General features: G+C 46.8%; 1 protein-coding gene across 2 annotated transcripts in view; it reads right to left on the bottom strand.

The window, feature by feature from the left end:
- Positions 1–1,598: 1,598 nt before the first annotated feature.
- pigl (phosphatidylinositol glycan anchor biosynthesis, class L) overlaps positions 1,599–21,044 on the bottom strand; it is a 54,178-nt gene continuing 34,732 nt past the window's right edge. The window contains exons 5-7 of one of the 2 annotated variants that reach the window (XM_067967877.1): positions 7,922–7,953; positions 5,623–5,756; positions 2,927–3,136 (exon numbers count right to left, since the gene is read on the bottom strand). In XM_067967877.1, coding sequence (XP_067823978.1) covers positions 3,026–3,136; positions 5,623–5,756; positions 7,922–7,953 — 277 coding nt within the window. In that variant the 3' untranslated portion in view covers positions 2,927–3,025. Of the gene's footprint in view, positions 3,137–5,622; positions 5,757–7,921; positions 7,954–21,044 lie in introns of both variants that reach the window. The other variant, XM_067967878.1, reaches the window with a different exon arrangement.

The following is a 21,044-nucleotide window of genomic DNA, read 5'->3' as shown; positions in this document are numbered from 1 at the left end:
TCTAAGACCTTTACATCTTTTCTAAAGTGCAGTGCCCAGATTTGGACACAATACTCCAGCTGTGGCTGAACCAGTGTTTTATAAAGGTTCAACATAACTGCCTTGCTTTTGTACAAGGACACCCAGGTCTTGTTGCACTTCCCCTTTTCCTAATCTATCACCATTCAGAAAATTAATCCACACTTGTCCAAGTGACTATTAATTTTGCCACGGATTATCATTTCTAAAAGCTTCCCCACCACCAAAGTGAAACTGTAGTTGTCGGGTTTATCCTTGCACCCTTTTTTGAACAAGGGTGTAAAATTTGTAATTCTCCAGTCCTCTGGCACCACCTCAATATCTAAGGCAGATTGGAAGATTATGGCCAACACCTCTGCAATTTCCACCCTTACTTCCCTCAGCAACCTAGGATGCATCTCATCCGGACCGGGTGACTTATCTACTTTAAATACAGCTAGCCTTTCTAGTACCTCCACTTTATCAATTTTTAGCCCATCCAGCCCATCAACTATCTCCCCTTTTACTGTGACTTGGCAGCATCTTCTTCCTTGGTAAAGTCAGATGCAAAGTACTCATTTAGTAACTGAGCCATGCCCTCTGCCTCCCTGTGTAGATCTCCTTCATAAAAAGTCATGCAGTTTATTTAAGTTAGAGGGTCTATTTCCCATCATAAGCCCCCTCACCATAGCTTCTGTATTAAAATCTTTAGCAGCATTTGGCCACTATTAACTGAACCTTAGCTCTTGTGATGCTTCTGTTGAGTTCATGACAGGACTGTTTATTATTCCGATACAAAGAAATCAGATCATTTAACCAAAAACAAGAGAGGGCATAATCACAGGACCCCAACAACCGAAACTCTGCTGCAATGATTTTAGTTGTAAACAATTTTACAACACCAAGTTATAGTCCAGCAATTTTATTTTAAATTCACAAGCTTTCGGAGGCTACCTCCTTCCTCAGGTGAACATTTCCACATCGTTCACCTGAGGAAGGAGGAAGCCTCCGAAAGCTTGTGAATTTAAAATAAAATTGCTGGACTATAACTTGGTGTTGTAAAATTGTTTACAATTGTCAACCCCAGTCCATCACCGGCATCTCCACATCATGATTTTAGTTGCCAGAGCAACATAATGTGGGATTTGTGTGAGAGATTTATGGCTACAAGCATTCAGTTCAAACCCCATTGTAAGACTTGCATTTTTCATACAGTGCCTTTCACGACGTCCAGACGTCCCAAACTGCTTTACAGCCAATTAAGTACTTTTGAAGTGTAGTCACTGTTGTAATGTAGGAAACGCAGCAGCCAATTTTCGCACAGCAATGGGATAATAACCAGATGATAATCTGTTTTAGTGATGAGGGACACGAGGTTGAACACCTTTGCTCTTCTTCGAATAGTGCCACGGGATCTTTTACGTCCACCTGCAGGGCAGATGGGGGCCACGGTTAAACATTTCATCCGAAATACGGCACCACTGACAGTGCAGCACTGGCTCAGTACTGAACGTCAGGCTGGATTTTGTGTTCGAGTCTCTGGAGTGGGACTTGAACCCAAGACTGTCTGACTCAGATGTAAGTAATCTTACAACACCAGGTTATAGTCCAACAGTTTTATTTGAAAATCACAAGCTTTCGGAGGCTTTCTCCTTTGTCAGGTGAGTGTGGAATTCCTTGAAGGTTACCGCATATATAGTCAGAGAACAATGCCTGGTGATTACAGATAATCTTTCCAACTGCCCATTGTCAAGGCGATCAGACAGAGAGACAGTAAATACAGGACTACTGAATATACAAATGGTCCGAACCCAAAGAGAGAGAGAGAGAGAGAGAGAGAGAAACATCCGAAAGGAAGAGAAAGAGAGAGAATGACCAGTTGTATTAAAAACAGATAACTCTTTTTGCGCTGGTGGGGTTACGTGTAGCGTGACATGAACCCAAGATCCCGGTTGAGGCCGTCCTCATGGGTGCGGAACTTGGCTATCAATTTCTGCTCGACGATTTTGCGTTGTCATGTGTCTCGAAGGCCGCCTTGGAGAACGCTTACCCGAAGATTGGTGGCTGAATGTCCTTGACTGCTGAAGTGTTCCCCGACTGGGAGGGAACCCTCCTGTCTGGCGATTGTTGCGCGGTGTCCGTTCATCCGTTGTCGCAGTGTCTGCATGGTCTCGCCAATGTACCATGCTCTGGGGCATCCTTTCCTGCAACGTATGAGGTAGACAACGTTGGCCGAGTCACAGGAGTATGAACCATGTACCTGGTGGGTGGTGTCCTCTCGTGTGGTATCTGTGTCGATGATCTGGCATGTCTTGCAGAGGTTACCGTGGCAGGGTTGTGTGGTGTCGTGGACGCTTTTCTCCTGAAAGCTGGGTAATTTGCTGCGAACAATGGTCTGTTTGAGGTTGGGTGGCTGTTTGAAGACGAGTAGTGGAGGCGTGGGGTTGGCCATAGCGAGGTGTTCGTCGTCATCGATGACATGTTGAAGGCTGCGGAGAACATGGCGTTGTTTCTCCGCTCCGGGGAAGTACTGGATAACTAAGGGTACTCTGTTGGTTGCGTCCCGTGTTTGTCTTCTGAGGAGGTCTGTGCGATTTTTCGCTGTGGCCCATCAGAACTGTCAATCGACGAGTCGAGCGTCATATCCCGTTCTTACTAGGGCGTCTTTCAGCATCTGTAGGTGTCCATCGCGTTCCTCCTCGTCTGAGCAGATCCTGTGTATTCGCAGGGCCTGTGCATAGGGGATGACCTCTTTGACGTGGTTAGGGTGGAAGCTGGAAAAGTGGAGCATCGTGAGGTTGTCCGTGGGCAAGGTAGGCACGTAAGATTAGAACAACTGTTCACATGAAGGATCAACACCAACACGGGCCGAATGGCCTATTTCCGCGTTGTAATTTCTATGGAATTCTATGTAAGGTTTGTTAATACATTTTAACCTGGTCTCTAATCATATTTGCAGGCAGCATCCTGTAAAACTGATCTCCAGCAGCTTGGTGGCTGGTACATGACAGAAAGGGAACTTTCCTCATCATACATTTTGTGAAATTAAATGGAAAGTGTTTATAAACATGTAACGAGAAATATACAGGTAGACGTGCCGGAACCACAGCAGCTGGCTTTGGTGACAGTACATGGCCTCCTGAAACAAGAAAAAAAAACTATTAATCTGCAGCAAGAAGAGATCATACAGAATCATGGAAAGGTTACTGCACGGAAGGAGGCTATTCGGCCCGTCGAGTCCGTGCCGGCTCTCTGCAAGAGCAATCCAGCTAGTCCCACTCCCCCACCCTATCCCCGTAGCCCTGCAAATTTTTTTCTTTCAAGTACTTATCCAGTTCCCTTTTGAAGGCCATGATTGAATCTTCCTCCACCACCCCCTCGGGCAGTGCATTCCAGATCCTAACCACTCGCTGTGTAAAAAAGTTTTTCCTCTTGTCACCTTTGGCTCTTTTGCCAATCACTTTAAATCTATATCCTCTGGTTCTTGATCCTTCCACCACTGGGAACAGTTTCTCTCTATCTACTCTGTCTAGACCCCTCATGATTTTAAATACCTCGATCAAATCTCCCCGCAACCTTCTCTGTTCCAAGAAGAACAATCCCAGCTTCTCCAGTCTATCCACGTAACTAAAGTCCCTCATCCCTGGAATCATTCTAGTAAATCTCTTCTGCACCCTCTCTAAGGCCTTCGCATCTTTCCTAAAGTGCGGTGCCCAGAACTGGACACAATACTCCAGTTGTGGCCGTGAGAGTGGCCATAATGTCAGCAAACACTCCTGGAATTCCCTACCGAATACCATCAACGCAAGGACAAGGCCCACCACCACCACCACCTCAGGGCAACTGAGGAAGGGCAATGATTGTTGCCTCACCAGATAGAGTAAAGCTCCTTCTATACTGTCCATCAAACACTCCCTGGGCAGGTACAATTTACTGCTGTGGACTTGTGTCTCCTAGGCTACACTGGATTTGAACCAATGCTATAGAGGTTAAAATAACATTGTTCTTCCCAACTATCCTGTGCAGTTTTTGTGTAGCACATTTCCTTTTAGCTCCAGAAAACTACCATGGGGGTTTAGTCCAATCAATCCAAAACTAGGATTGTGACTCTCTGTAAGGCTTCCCATGGGATCGTGCACACGCAGTGTCACAACATTCATGGAAAGTCCCACTTGAGACATGTAGAAACTCAGTATAGAAATAACAGATTGGAATGGTGTGTGGTGGGGGGTTTAATCATAGAAAATTTACGGCACAGAAGGAGGCCATTATCGTGTCCGCGCCGGCTGAAAGTGAGCCACCTGGCCTAATCCCACTTCCCAGCACTTGGTCACGGCACTTCAGGTGCACTTCCAGGTACTTTTTAAATGAGTTGAGGGTTTCTGCCTCTACCTCCCTTTCAGGCAGTGAGTTCCAGACCCCCACCACCCTTGGTGAAAAAACTTTTCCTCAGCTCCCGTCTAATCCTTCCACCAATCACTTTAAATCTGTGCCCCTGGTTATTGACCTCTCTGCTAATGGAAATAGGTCCTTCCTGTCCACTCTATCTAGGCCCCTCATAATTTTATATACCTCAGTTAAATCACCCCTCAGCCTCCTCTGTCCAAAGAGAACAACCCCAGCCTATCCAATCTTTTCTCATAGCTAAAATTCTCCAGTCCTGGCAACATTCTCGTAAATCTCCTCTGCACCCTCTCTAGTGCAATCACATCCTTCCTGTAATGTGGTGACCAGAACTGTACGCAGTACTCAAGCTGTGGCCTAACCAGTGTTTTATACAGTTCCAGTATAACCTCCCTGCTCTTATATTCTGTGTCTCGGCTAATAAAAGGAAAGTATTCCATATGCCTTCTTAACCACCTTATCTACCTGTCCTGCTACCTTTAGGGATCTGTGGACATGCACTCCAAGGTGCCTCACTTCCTCTGCACCTCTCCGTATCCTCCCATTTATTGTATACTCCCTTGCCTTGTTTGCCCTCCCCAAATACATTACTTCACACTTCTCTGGATTGAATTCCATTTGCCATTTTTCTGCCCACCTGACCAGTCCATTGATATCTTCCTGCAGTCTACAGCTTTCCTCCTCACTATCAACCACACGGCCAATTTTTGTATCATCTGCAAACTTCTTAATCATTCCCACTACATTTAAGTCCAAATCATTAATATATATCACAAAAAGCAAGGGCCCTAGTACTGAGCCCTGCGGAACCCCACTGGAAACAGCCTTCCGGTCATAAAAACACCCGTCGACCATTATCTTTTGCTTCCTGTCACTCAGTCATTTTTGGATCCAACTTGCCACTCTAATAACCAAAACGAATGGTCAGGCGGAGCCACTGCTCTACTCAGTTGGGGACTGCCATGTGGCCTCGTTTATACCCGTGGTTTCTGTGCTGGAGTTTCTCTGCACACTAGGCACCATCCCTGGTTAGAGGCAGAGACACTCAGCAAACTAATGACAGTGGGAGTTAGAGATACAGATGTGCTCTCAGAGCCCAGGTATTGTTTGAACCCAGTTCCTGTGCATCAGGTCCAATACTTAGGACTGGTTTATTTTTTGCAAACACGCAATCAGGCGAAACCTATCAGGAACCTGGTGATAAACAGTGCTTCCATTTACCCTGGCTTGCTGATTCTCCTGACTGTGTAATATACACATCACGTGGTGTGGCCTCAGCCAGCTGATCGGCAGGTCCAGGATGGAGATATACCTCCGGAGAATGTTTGTGGATTCGAGTACAAGAACCTGGCACCCTGAAGAGGAGCAGAAATAACCATAATGAATGGTCAGTACAGACAGGCGGAGCCACTGCTCTATTCAGTTGGGGACTGCCATATGGCCTCGTTTGTACCCTTGGTTTCTATACTGGAGTTTCTCTGCACACCAGAGGACAGCTGTTTGCATGCTCTCCAGCCTCTGCTGATGTCCATATGTAACACTGATTTGTGGACACAAGATCTTTGGAGCAATCCTGAGCTCCAGTATAATGTTGAACCAAACAACCAGTCAGGGCCTTCAGGGGGGAAACTGGCAAAGAAGCCACCTTCTCACTTATGTGGTTATCAGCCACGAATTAGACTGGAAAACCAAACAGAAAGTTACCAGGACAATCCTCATCTGACTTCACCTTTAGTTTACAACAACTCCAGAAAGGTAGGAGATGGGGAGGTGATCAGGAGCAGCAAAGTCCAGGGCCTAGGGTCAATGTTGGCAGCAGAAGCGCAGGGATTGGTCCCCTGGTAACTACGCAACAACCCGTAAAATACTGAAACCTTAAACCTTTTGGGTAGGGAGTAAATAGATACACAAATGAATTCCTCCGATCCAATCCCCTGACCTAGATTGCCAGAGTGCAGATATGGTCCCTCCCAAACCGTGACCTCTACCACCTAGAAGGACAAGAGCAGCAGGCACATGGGAACACCACCACCTGCACGTTCCCCTCCAAGTCACACACCATCCCGACTTGGAAATATATCGCCGTTCCTTCATCGTTGCTGGGTCAAAATCCTGGAACTCCCTTCCTAACAGCACTGTGGGAGAACCTTCACCACACGGACTGCAGCGGTTCAAGAAGGCAGCTCACCACCACCTTCTCAAGGGCAATTAGGGATGGGCAATAAATGCCGGCCTCGCCAGCGACGCCCACATCCCATGAACGAATAATTTTTAAAAATGGTGTGGGTGTTGTAGCTAGTGTCAGATTATACGATCGCAGAGGATCCACTCTCAGAAGTTGCAGCTTTGGACCTGAGAATAATCTAATGTTGCATAATAGTGTCCTAGGCCCAACCATCTTCAGCTGCTTCATCAATGACCTTCCCTCCATCATAAGGTCAGAAATGGGGATGTTCGCTGATGACTGCACAGTGTTCAGTTCCATTCGCAACCCCTCAGATAATGAAGCAGTCCGAGCCTGCATGCAGCAAGACCTGGACAACATCCAGGCTTGGGCTCATAAGTGGCAAGTAACATTCGCGCCAGATAAGTGCCAGGCAATGACCATCTCCAACAAGAGAGAGTCTAACCACCTCCCCTTGACATTCAACGGCATTACCATCGCCGAATCCCCCACCATCAACATCCTGGGAGTCACCATTGACCAGAAACTTAACTGGACCAGCCATATAAATACTGTGGCTACGAGAGCAGGTCAGAGGCTGGGTATTCTGCGGCGAGTGACTCACCTCCTGACTCCCCAAAGCCTTTCCACCATCTACAAGGCACAAGTCAGGAGTGTGATGGAATACTCTCCACTTGCCTGGATGAGTGCAGCTCCAACAACACTCAAGAAGCTCGACACCATCCAAGATAAAGCAGCCCGCTTGATTGGCACCCCATCCACCACCCTAAACATTCACTCCCTTCACCACCGGCGCACTGTGGCTGCAGTGTGCACCATCCACAGGATGCACTGCAGCAACTCGCCAAGGCTTCTTCGACAGCACCTCCCAAACCCGCGACCTCTACCACCTAGAAGGACAAGGGCAGCAGGCGCATGGGAACAACACCACCTGCACGTTCCCCTCCAAGTCACACACCATCCCGACTTGGAAATATAGCGCCGTTCCTTCATTGTCGCTGGGTCAAAATCCTGGAACTCCCTTCCTAACAGCACTGTGGGAGAACCGTCACCACACGGACTGCAGCGGTTCAAGAAGGCGGCTCACCACCACCTTCTCGAGGGCAATTAGGGATGGGCAATAAATGCCGGCCTTGCCAGCGACGCCCACATCCCGTGAACGAATAATAAAAAAAAAAAATTTTAGAAATGAAGTCAAAATAATTTGGCAGTGTGCTCTCAGGAAGATGGTAGGTCACCAATTACTCATTGAGGTACAGCACTGGGTAAGGTTGAATGCTGATGTTTCATTCAAGTCCCACTTTGATGGATGTACAAGACAAACATTGCACTTACTGTTGGGCAGTCTCCTCTCTGAGTAAAGGTTCCTGTGAAACACACAACAGAGACATGGGAATCAGAATTTTACAGTTCAGAAGGAGACCATTCAGTCCATCGCGCCTGTGCTAGCTCTCTGAAACAGCTGTCCATTTTTATCCCATTCCGCATACTCTTCTGAATACAGAAACACTTACCTGATAGTGCCACTCACTTTTTCACACAAAGGGCAGTGGAAATCTGGAACTCACTCCCCCAAAAGGCTGTGGATGCTGGGGGTCAACTGAAATTTTCAAGATTGAGATCAATAGATTTTTGTTAGGTAAGTTTTATCAAGGGATATGGAGCAAAGACGGGTAAATGGGATTGAGGTACAGATCAGCCATGATCTAACTGAATGACAGAACATGCACAAGGGGCTGAATGGCCTCCTCCTGTTCCTATGTTCATTCAATTTTGCTGTCAACTGTTATGATCTAATTGCAAACTCCCCCCCCACCATCCCAACTCTATTTTTATATACAAGGCAGCAACAATCAACTGACAGTGGGCAATTAACTGGTCTTTACTCAACAAGATCATTTGTCCTCTCACTATTAAGTTTAAAGTACTGAGATAAATCACAAAAAAAAAGTTGGGTTATATCCTTCGGAAAATAAGATTTTGAGGCTCGACTGAGAATAAATAAGATTGTTCAGTAGGTTAGGCCAATCAGTAATAATGGGGCACAGACTGAGCGCGCTCTCGCTAACGGTGCGCGAGGGCTGAGCGCGCTCTCGCTAACGGTGCGCGAGGGCTGAGCGCGCTCTCGCTAACGGTGCGCGAGGGCTGAGCGCGCTCTCGCTAACGGTGCGCGAGGGCTGAGCGCGCTCTCGCTTACGGTGCGCGAGGGCTGAGCGCGCTCTCGCTTACGGTGCGCGAGGGCTGAGCGCGCTCTCGCTAACGGTGCGCGAGGGCTGAGCGCGCTCTCGCTAACGGTGCGCGAGGGCTGAGCGCGCTCTCGCTAACGGTGCGCGAGGGCTGAGCGCGCTCTCGCTAACGGTGCGCGAGGGCTGAGCGCGCTCTGTGCTGTCACGAACAGTGCGAGTGGGCTGAAGGACTGGATGCAATCATAGAATGATACACTACAGAAGGAGGCCATTCGGCCCATTGTGCCTGTGCCAGCTCTTGAAAGAGCTAACCAATTAGTCCCATTGCCCTGCAAATTTTTTCCCTTCAAGTATTTATCCTATTCCCTTTTGAAAGTTACTATTGAATCTGCTTCCACACCGCCCTTTCAAGCAGTGCATTCCAGACTTCAACAACCTGCTGCATAAAAAAATGTTTCCTCATGTCGCCTCTGGTTCTTTTGCAAATCACCTTAAATCTGTGTCCTCTGGTTACCGACCCTTCTGCCACTGGAAACAGTTTCTCCTTATTTACTCTGTCAAAACTGTTCATGATTTTGAACACCTCTATCAAATCTCCCCTTAACCTTCTCTGCAAGAACAACCCCAGCTTCTCCAGTCTCTCCACATAACTGAAGTCCCTCATCCCTGGTACCATTCTAGTAAATCTCCTCTGCACCCTCTCCAAGGCCTCGACATCCTTCCTAAAGTGTGGTGCCCAGAATTGGACACAATACTCCAGCTGGGGCCTAACCAGTGATTTATAAAGGTTTAGCATAACTTCCTTGCTTTTGTACTCTATGGGGGTAATTTTAATCCCCCAGGACGAGCGGGAGAGAGGTGAAATTCTTAAAAATGGGTAACCCAACCCCAACCCACCGCAAACACGCCCAGGTCCGCTTTAACAGGGGTGTGTTGGGGGCCGGGCAAGAAACCCGCTCTCGAGAGATGGGTCGGTATTTAAAATATTTAAATGAGACTCTGTTCCTCAGATTTTGGCAGCCATTTAGATTTAACGGCTGTTGGCCGGGTTTCCCAGGCCTCAGGAAACCAGGCAGCTAAAGGTAACTTGTAACTTCTATGATTCTATTGCAGGCAATTGGGACTAGCTTAGTGGTATAAACTGGGCGACATGGACATGTTGGGCCGAAGGGCCTGTTTCCATGTTGTAACTTCTATGATTCTATGATTCTATGAGAACGGCCGGATCCAACAGATAAATGCCTTTCCAGCACTGTTTGTGGGCCAGGAGAAGCAGGATTGCTTCCCCCCTGGCCCCTCCAGCAAATCTTCTGCCACGGTCGGCCGCCCCATACCCCTCCTCCCCGATCTGATCTGTTTCTCCGCCCCCCCCCCCCCCGCTTCGATCCGATCTCTTCCCCCCGACACTTCGATCTGATCCCTCTCTCTCTCTCTCTTCCCCCACCCCTTCGATCCGATCTCTCTCTCTCTTCCCCCCTCGATCCGATCTCTCTCCCCCCCTCGATCCGATCTCTCTCTCTCCCCCCCTCGATCCGATCTCTCTCTCTCCCCCCCTCGATCCGATCTCTCTCTCTCTCTCTCTCCCCCCCTCGATCCGATCTCTCTCTCTCCCCCCCTCGATCCGATCTCTCTCTCTCTCTCTCTCTCTCTCCCCCCTCGATCCGATCTCTCTCTCCCTCCCCCCTCGATCCGATCTCTCTCTCTCTTCCCCCCTCGATCCGATCTCTCTCTCTCTTCCCCCCTCGATCTCTGGATCTCTCTCCCCCCTCTCCCCTCGATCTCTGGATCTCTCTCCCCCCTCTGTCTCTCTCTCTCCCCCGCCCCCCCCCGATCTCTCTCCCCCGCCCCCCCCCCGATCTCTCTCCCCCGCCCCCCCCCCGATCTCTCTCCCCCGCCCCCCCCGATCTCTCTCCCCCGCCCCCCCCGATCTCTCTCCCCCGCCCCCCCCGATCTCTCTCCCCCGCCCCCCCGATCTCTCTCCCCCGCCCCCCCCCCGATCTCTCTCCCCCGCCCCCCCCCGATCTCTCTCCCCCGCCCCCCCCCCGATCTCTCTCCCCCGCCCCCCCCGATCTCTCTCCCCGCCCCCCCCTTGATCTCCCCCCGCCCCCCCCCCTTGATCTCCCCCTCCCCCACCCTGATCTCGCCGTTCGACCCAATCTCCATACGAGAGATAGGAGCAGGAGTAGGCCATTTTGCACCCCCCCGATCTCCCTCCTGATCCGATCTTTCTCTCTCCTCCTGCGATCTGACCCTTCTCTCCTGTCCCCGGCTGGCGGCCTTCTGCTGCAGGCTTTCTTGTCCTGCAGCGATCAGCCTCTCAATCTGGCTGCCGGGTGGGAAACTGTGAAAAGAAATTCAAGTGTGGTCCTGCCTGCTCTCTGGCATCTCACCTACTGTTCAAGGAGGAAGTAAGTTAATGAAAGCTGAAGATTTCTCAGAGATCAGTATTCTTGTTAAACAGCAGCACAGAGCATCCACTTCATGGCATGGTCACTGACATTTATGGTCCGCAAAGTAATTCGTTCCTAAACACACAATTCTGGTCAATTTGAAGACTGTCTAAGTGAACGGCTTCGTGACCTTTGATCTGTGTATAAAGGTTCACATTTGCTGCACTGCACAAAAACACAAACCATAATTTGCATGCAAGTGAGTCAAAAAATTCTCGATTGGAGAACGATTTTCTGGCACAGAGACAGTCACAGGCTTGTTAACAGAAATATCACAATGGCCAAAGGTTGAGGGAGCTGAGAGAACCAGTTCCTATGGCTGACTGAGAAATAGAATGAAAACAGAAGAGTGTCTGCTGTGAGTCGGGTCCAGGCATGGTCGTGCTGTCATTTCTCCAATAATACCACATGATGCCTCAAACAATCCACCAACATTAACTCTTTCCAGACTCAGTTGTTTTTTCCAGCTTTCAAAATGTCTGCTCTCTTTTATCCGATCATGTCTGCCTCCAACTGGGAGGGTGGGAAAGTCTGGACCACTTCACATCACGTGTGGTCCTCGCCTCTCTCACTGGGATCGTGACATTCTCATCAATCACATCTACCCCACAGCAACGGTCATTGTGACCCCGGCAACCCCACTGACCAGCCAATGCCGTGACCCCGGCAACCCCATTGACCAGCCAATGCCGTGACCCCGGCAACCCCATTGATCAGCCAATGCCGTGACCCCGGTAACCGCACTGGCCAGCCAATGCCGTGACCCCGGCAACCGCACTGGCCAGCCAATGCCGTGACCCCGGCAACCGCACTGGCCAGCCAATGCCGTGACCCCGGCAACCGCACTGGCCAGCCAATGCCGTGACCCCGGCAACCCCACTGACCAGCCAATGCCGTGACCCCGGCAACCCCACTGACCAGCCAATGCCGTGACCCCGGCAACCCCACTGGCCAGCCAATGCCGTGACCCCGGCAACCCCACTGACCAGCCAATGCCGTGACCCCGGCAACCCCACTGACCAGCCAATGCCGTGACCCCGGCAACCCCACTGACCAGCCAATGCCGTGACCCCGGCAACCCCACTGACCAGCCAATGCCGTGACCCCGGCAACCCCACTGACCAGCCAATACCGTGACCCCGGCAACCCCACTGACCAGCCAATACCATGGCTCTGGTGACTGCGCTGGCCAATCGGTAGTGTGACTCGACTTTTTAAAAAAAAAGTGACAGTTGTGTTTTTTCATTTTCCAATTCTCAGGATGTAGTAAACCGTAACAAGTGCCAGTTAGAGCTGGTTTCTGTCTTTCCTTTGTTGGATGATGTTGTTGGGCTGGTTCTTTGTCTCGTTGATGATCATCTATCCTTTCTGGACCCGTTTCTGTCATTATTCGCACTCTCCTCTATTGTCTCGGAGAAAATTTCCGATTTAGAAAAATCTTCAACCTCTTCCTCCACAAACTAACTTCTTCCTCAGCAACGCTGCTATTTCCATGTCTCCAATCTCTATTCTGCACTATTTTATGAGGTCTAATGCATTATTTTACCCACTGCTTGGAACCCCTCGGTTACTGGGTCAGTTTTCTGCAATTTAACATTTTTTTGCTTTTCCGCATTTTTATGATTCTCCCTAACCCCCTCCTTAATAAATTCTTCGTATTTTAAAATGTCTGCTGCTTATCCCACATACTACTCTTTATATTCCTACCTCACCACACTGACTGGGACAAATTTAAATTGCAGCATCTTCATGTTTCTTCACTATTTCCCACTTGTCCCAATATTTGTTTGACGTCATAGAATGATACAACACAGAAAGAAGCCATTTGGCCGATCGTGCCTGTGCTGGCTCTTTGAAAGAGCTATCCAATTAGTCTCACTCCCCCTGCTCTTTTCCCCACAGCCCTGTAAATTTTTTCTCTAAATTGGCCACAATACCCCATCTGGGGCCTAACCAGTGTTTTGTAAAGGTTTAGCATAACTTTCCTGCATTTGTGCTCTATGCGTCTATTTATAAAGCCCAGGATCCCGTAAGCTTTTTTAACAGCCTTCTCAACTTGTCCTGCTACCTTCAAAGACTTGTGTACGTACACCCCAGGTCTCTCTGTTCCTGCGCCCCCTTTAAAATTGTACCATTTAGTTTTTATTGCCTCTCATTCTTCCTACCAAAATGAATCACTTCACACTTCTCTGCGTTAAGATTTCATCCGCCATATGTCTGCCCATTTCACCAGTCTATATCCTCCTGAAGTCTGTTACAATGCTCCACGCTGTTTACTACATTTCCGAGTTTCGTGTCATCTGCAAACTTTGAAATTATGACCTGTATACCCAAGTCCAGGCACTTAATATATATCAAAAAGAGCAGTGGTCCCAACACCGACCCCTTTGGGACATCACTGTATACTTCCCTCCAGTCCGAAAAACAACCGTTCACCAGTACACTCTGCTTTCTGTCCCTTAGCTAATATCGTATCCACACAGCCACTGTCCCTCTAATCCCATGGGCTTTAATTTTGCTAACAAGTCTATTATGTGGTACTTTATCAAATGCCTTTTGAAAGTCCATATACACATCAACCGCACTACCCTCATCAACCACCTTCGTTACCTCATCAAGGAACTCAATCAAATTAGTCAAACACGATTTGCCTTTAACAAATCCATGCTGGCTTTCATAAGAGCAGAAGAAATAGGAGCAGGAGAAGGCCATTCGGCCCCGTAAGCCTGCTCCAACATTCAATAAGATCATGGCTGAACTTCTACCTCAACTCCACTTTCCTGCCCTGCCCCCATATCCCTTGATTCCCTTAGAGTCCAAAAATCTATCAATCTCAGCCTTGAATATACTCAACGACTCAGCATCCACAGCCCTCTGGGGTAGAGAATTCCGAAGATTCACAACCCTCTGAATGATGAAATTCCTCCTCATTTCAGTCCTGAATGGCCGACCCCTTATCCTGAGTCTATGCCCCCAGTTCTAGACTTTCCAGCCAGGGGAAACAATCTCTCAGCATCTACCCTGTCAAGCCCCCTCATAATCTTATATGTTTCAATGAGATCACCTCTCATTCTTCTAAACTCCAGAGAGTATAGGCCCATTCGACTCAATCTCCCCTCATAGGGCAACCCTCTCATCCCAGGAATCAATCTAGTGAACCTTCATTGCACCGCCTCTAAGGCAAGTATATCCTTCCTTAGGTAAGGAGACCAAAACTGTACACAGTACTCCAGATGTCGTCTCACCAAAGCCCTGTACAATTGCAGCAAGACTTCCTTACTCTTGTACTCCAACCCCCTTGCAATAAAGGCCAACATATCATTTGCCTTCCTAATTGCTTGCTGTACCTGAATGTTAACTTTTTCTGTGTTTAGTGTACAAGGACACCCAAATCTCTCTGAACACCAACATTTAATAGTTTCTCACTATTTAAAAAAATTCAGTTTTTCTATTCTTCCTACCGAAGTGAATAACCTCATATTTCCCCACATTGTACTCCATCTGCCACCTTCTTGCCCACTCTCTTAACCTGTCTATATCCCTTTACAGACTCTTTGTGTCCTCCTCACAGATTACTTTCCAACCTAGCTTTGTACTGTCAGCAAACTTGGATACATTACACTCGGTCCCTTCATCTAAGTCACTGATGTACATTGTAAACAGCTGAGGCCCGAGCACTGATTCTTGTGACACCCCACTAGTTACAGCCTGCCAACCCGAAAATTGACCCATTTATTCTTACTGTCTGTTTTCTGTCCGTTAACCAATCCTCTATCCATACTAGTATATTACCCCCAATCCCATGAGCCTTTCATTTATTAACCCATATTTTTCCAAGTGCCAATTCATTTTGTCTTGGATTATTGTCTCTAAAAATTTCCCCACCACCGACATTAGGCTGACTGGCTTGTAGTTGCCGGGTTTATCCCTCTCTCCTTTTTTGAACAGGGGTATAACATTTGCAATCCTCCAGTCCTCTGGCACTACTCCCATATCTAAGGAGGATTGGAAGATTGTGGCCAGAGCTTCCGCAATTTTCACCCTCACTTCCCTCAGTAACCCAGGATGCATCCCATCCGGACCGGGTGACTTGTCTACTTTGAGCACTGCCAATCTTTTAAGTACCTCCTCTTTATTTTTATCCTATCCAATATAAATACTATCCCTTCCTTTACTGTGACAATGACAGCATCCCCTCTTCTCTAGTGAAGACCGACCAGCCATGCCCTCTGCCTCCACCAGAAAATCTCCTTTTTGGTCCCTAATCGGTCCCACCCTTCCACTATTTATGTTTATAAAAGACTTTTGGGTTCCCTTTTATGTTAGCCGCTAATCTATTCTCTTACTTTCTCTTATTTCCTTTTTCAGTTCTCCTCTGTACTTTCTGTATTCAGCCCGGTTCTTTACTGAATTATGAACCTGACATTTATCAAAGCCTCCCTTTTCAGTTTAATTTTAATCTCTATATCTTTAGTCATCCAGGGAGCTCTAGCTTTGGATGCCCTTCCTTTCCCCCTCGTAGGAATGTGTCTACTCTGTACTTGACTTCCAGTTAAATATCTTTAAAAGTGCAGACTTTGAGTGAATTTTAAATGAATTAAAGTTCAATTTTTTTGTGTCACTGCTCTTTTCAAACCACGTGTATCTTAAAGCTAATGGAATGCTCACTGGACCCTCGATGTTTCCTAGTATAATGATTATTTACCGTACCTCCTGTAATCTGATCGGCTGTTCAGCAAACTGTATCAGCTATCCCGCATCCTCAAAATACATTCATGAACTGACCAGTGACTGGTATCACTCTAAAACAACACAATCAAATGCTTATTTTCCTTCAATTGCATGGCAAATTATTTGAACTTTCTCCAAAGAACCTCAGACTGATGTTGACTATTCTAACATGGACAGCTACTACTAGCTCCCCTCCCACCCACTGAACTCATCTACCCTCTCTTCAATGTCCACACTTCTGTCCCTGGTAGACATTCATTGTCTCTTAACTCATTCCTTACAGCAAAAAAATCGACTGCCCACTGACTCTCTGATCATCAGCACTAAAATGCTCACTCCCACCACAGCCTCCTCCTTTCTGCATCTCGGATGTTCTCACTATTCCTTAGCCCCCTCCTGACACCTATTTAACATCGCTATTCCCCCATTTTTACATAAATTGCCCCCTTTCTTACAGCCTCTCCTTATTGCTACACCCAGTCACACTGATTGATTGATCTTCTGAAGCACAGTTACGATTCAGGTTTATTTTCTTGTAAACAGCTTCAAACAGTTTCTGTTAAAGCTGACTGTGTTTCTCACAAACTGAAACTTGTGCCTTTTCCTTTTTGCCATACTAAGTTTGCATAGCTGAGGTCTAACAATTAACTTTGATCACAATAAATAGCTATTGGAGTTCAAGGAGGATTCTCACTAAGTTTCCTTTCAATCCAGAAGGTGGAAAATATCACAACTTAAAATCACTTTGTACAGAGTAAACAGTGACTGGGTGAAATGATTCACAGAAGCAAAAATAAAGCAAGATAGCAGTACAAGTGATCATTTACCATACATACAACTGGCAAACTCTTGAATTGATAGAGTCTCTGGTGTTTAGAGCAGAACAGCTGTTTATGGAATTCCATACACTCCTGAATGTCTAATGGGACAACGCACAAAACCAGAAAATGGCCACTAAGCCTAACATACATGGGGTGCTTTTGATGTAGAAGCAATCTCTTTGAAGATTGTCTTTAGCAAATAAAAACTTAGTAGTCTATTGTTTCAGTAAACAATGGAATGATGGCTTTGGACAGATTTGTCTCCTCCCGGTGACTTTGACAAATCTCAGTCCGTTTTACATAGACCTTCTCGCACAATCTTAAACAGTCTGTCTTACACAGTCCCTCTCGGATGACAGCTCCTCTCACATTGTTCCCCCCCCCACCCTCATCCCCTGCAGCCTGGATGAACAGAAACACCAAGGGGTTCAAATACAGAATTCCCTGAAAGTGTAAGTGCAGGTAGATAAAACCAGAGAGTAGTGGCGAACAAATGTTTTTCTGACTGGAGAGAAGTATGCAATGGGGCCCACCAGGGATCGGTATTAGGACCATTGCTTTTCTTGTTATATATAAATGACCTGGACTTGGGTAATGGGAGTACAATTTTGAAGTATGCGGATGATACAAAACTTAGCAATGTAGTAAATAGTGAGGAGGATAATAACAGACTTCAGGAGGACAGAGACTGGTGAAATGGGCAGACACAGGGCAGATGCAATTTAATGCGGATAAGTGTGAAGTGATGCATTTTGGGAGGAACAACATGGAGGGGCAGTATAATCTAAATGGTATTATTTTGAGGAGGTGCAAGAGCAGAGGGACCGAGAGGTGCATATTCACAAATCTTTGAAGGTGGCAGGGCAAGTTCATAAGGCAGTTAAGAAAGCGTATGGGATACTTGTCTTTGTAAATAGGGGCATTGAATACAAAAACAAGGAAGTCATGCTAAACCTTTACAAATCACTGGTTAGGCCTCAGCCTCATACCTTAGGAAGGATGTCGAGGCCTTGGAGAGGGTACAGAGGAGGTTTACCAGGATGATACCAGGGATGAGGGACTTCAGTTATATGGAGAGACTGGAGAAGCTGGGATTGTTCTTCTTAGAGCAGAGAAGGTTAAGATGAGACCTAACAGAGGTATTCAAAATTATGAGGGGGTTTGATAGAACAAATAGGGAGAAACTGTTTCCTTTGGCAAGTGGGTCGGTAACCAGAGGTTGTAGATTTAAAATAATTGGCAAAAGAATGAGAAGGGAAATGAGGAGAAATTTTTTCACACAGAGGGTTGTTAAGATCTGGAACGCACTTCCTGAAAGTGTGGTGGCAGCAGATTCCATAGGAACTTTCAAAAGGCAATTGGACATGTATTTGAAGAGGACTAATTTGCAGGGTCATGGGGAAAAAGCTGGGGTATGGGACTAAATTGGACAGCTCTTTCAAAGAGCCGGTACAGGCACGATGGGCCGAATGGCCTCCTTCTGTGCTGTAAGATTCTAAGGTTGCTGGAGCATGGAATAATTTGTCACAAAGAATGATTTGAGGCTGAAACCATTGCATCTTTTAAAGGAAAATTGGATAAGTATTTGAAACAGAGGAAGAGACAGGATTATGGGGAGAGAGCAGGGCAGTGGGATCAGTTTTGGATAGCTCCAGCAAAGAGCCAACAGAGTTGTGATGGGCTCAATGGCCTCTATCTGTGCTGTAAACTTATGGTTGGATCACCGACAGTTTTACCAGTCGCAACCGCAAGGCTCTGTGTGTTTAACAAGTTTACTGACATTCCGCATTAAGTACATTCATCATATCTCACATAGAAATTAAAAATGGAAACAGGCCTTTGGCCCCAACCAGTCCGTGTTGGTGTCCATGCTCCACATGAGCTTTAGTCCTAATCCATATCTCTAGATTCCCCATTCCTTCAACCACTGATCCAATTCTCTCCTCTCTGTCCCATCCACTAGGAGCTGACAGAGATACAACTTACAATGAATGAAACATAGAAAATAGGAGCAGGAGTAGGCCGTTTGGCCCTTCAAGCCTGCTCCGGCCATTCAATATGATCATGACTGATCCTCTATCTCAATATCATATTCCCGCTTTCTCCCCGTACCTCGATGTCTTTTGTGTCTAGAAATCTATCTAGCTCCTTCTTAAATATAGTCAGTGACTTGGCCTCCTCTGTGGTAGAGAATTCCACAGGTTCAGCACCCTCTGAGTAAAGAAATTTCTCCATATCTCAGTCCAAAATGGCCTACCCCGTATCCTGAGACTGTGACCCCACGTTCTAGACCCCCCCCAGCCAGGGAAACATCCTCATCTAGATGGTCTAGTTCTGTCAGAATTTTATATGTTTCAATGAGATCCCCTCTCATTCTTCTAAACTCGAGTGACTATGGGCCTAATCGACCCAATCTCTCCTCATACGACTGTCCTGCCATCCCAGGAATCAGTCTGGTGAACCTTTGCTGCACTCCCTCTATGGCAAGTATATCCTTTCTTAGGTAAGGAGACCAAAACTGCTCACAATACTCCAGGTGTGGTCTCACCAAGGCCCTGTATAACTGCAGTACGACATCCTTGCTCCTGTACTCAAATCCTCTTGCAATGAAGGCCAACATACCATTCGCCTTCCTAACTGCTTGCTGCACCTGCATGTTTGCTTTCAGCGACTGGTGTACAAGGACACCCAGGTCCCTTTGTACATCAACATTTCACAATCTATCACCATTTAAATAATACTCTGCCTTTCTGTTTTTCCTTCCAAAGTAGATAATTTCACATTTATCCACATTATACTGCATCTGCCATGTATTTGCCCACTCACTCAACTTGTCTAAATCGCCCTGAAGCCTCTCTGCATCCTCCTCACAATCCCTAGTTTTATGTCGTCAGCAACTTGGAAATGTTACATTCAGTTCCCTCATCCAAATCATTGATATATATTGTGAATAGCTGAGGCCCAAGCACTGATCCCTGCGGTATCCCACTAGTCACTGCCTGCCACCCCGAAAAAGACCCATTTATTCCTACTCTCTGTTTCCTGTCTGTCAACCAATTTTCAATCCATGCCAGTATATTCCCCCCAATCCCATGTGCTTTAATTTTGCACACTAACCTCTTATGTGGGACTTTATCAAAGGCCTTCTGAAAATCCAAGTGCACCACATCCCTGGTTCTCCCTTATCTATTCTACCAGTTACATCCTCAAAAAACTCCAGTAAGTTTGTCAAACACGATTTCACTTTCATAAATCCATGCTGATTTTGTCTAATCCCGTTGATATTTTCTAAATGTCCTGTTATCACATCCTTTATAATAGATTCTAGGCTAACTTGTCTGTAGTTCCCCGTTTTCTCTCCCTCCTTTTTCAAATGGTGGGGTTACATTTGCCACCCTCCAATCTGCAGAAACTGTTCTATAAAAGGCATTAGTGTGGCTCACAGTTAAAATCATAGCATCACAGAAGGAGGCCATTCAGCCCATCATGCCTGTACTTTGAAAGAGCTATCCAATTAGTCCCACTCCCTTGTTCTTTCCCCATAGCCCTGCAATTTTTCCCCTTCAAGTATTTATCCAATTCCCTTTTGAAAGTTATTATTGAATCTGCTTCTACCACCCTTTCTGGCAGTGCATTCCAGATCATAAGAGTTCTTTGCAATTCTACTTAATATTCAGCACAAGAACCTTACGCAGTCCTCCTTCCAGACCTCTGGATTCACAGAAAGCCAAACATGCATTTTAAAAGCAGTCAAGGTCATGAGGGTTTAGTTCAGTGAAAGGCCAATAATTCACAGATTTTGTGGGGAAAAAAAACAGCAATGATTTTGCAGCAGCCCTGGTGATAAAGCTGAAAGTTACAGAATCTGTCATTAGATATGGCCTTCATCCTTTCCCAAATAACTTAATATATTTGTTACTATTTTTAGAAATGGGAATGGTTGTCCATTGAAAGAGAACATTGCAAGCCCCCTCCATGGCTCTGCTAATTAAGGCAATAGGCAACTGAGCCAGACAGAGCAGGAGTGTCCCAAATGTGTGGTGTTAGGTCAGGGCAGCAGGAAGTGCACCACCACTGGCCTCAAAACCCCGAAACTAGAAAGGAGATAATCAGCAAAGTTCTCGTTGGTTGCTATGCAATAATTCCCTGCTGAGACGTATGTACGTGTGAATATTGGGTGAGGATAGGAACAGGCTTGGCTTTGATGTACCCCTGTGGTTGAAGAGCCTGCTGATATACATGATCTAAGCCCACACATGGGAGAATGGTC

This window comes from Heptranchias perlo, chromosome 28 (assembly GCF_035084215.1).
Source record: "Heptranchias perlo isolate sHepPer1 chromosome 28, sHepPer1.hap1, whole genome shotgun sequence".
NCBI lineage: Eukaryota > Metazoa > Chordata > Chondrichthyes > Hexanchiformes > Hexanchidae > Heptranchias > Heptranchias perlo.
Note: the sequence above shows the minus strand (reverse complement) of the source record. Positions and strands in the feature narration are given on the sequence as shown.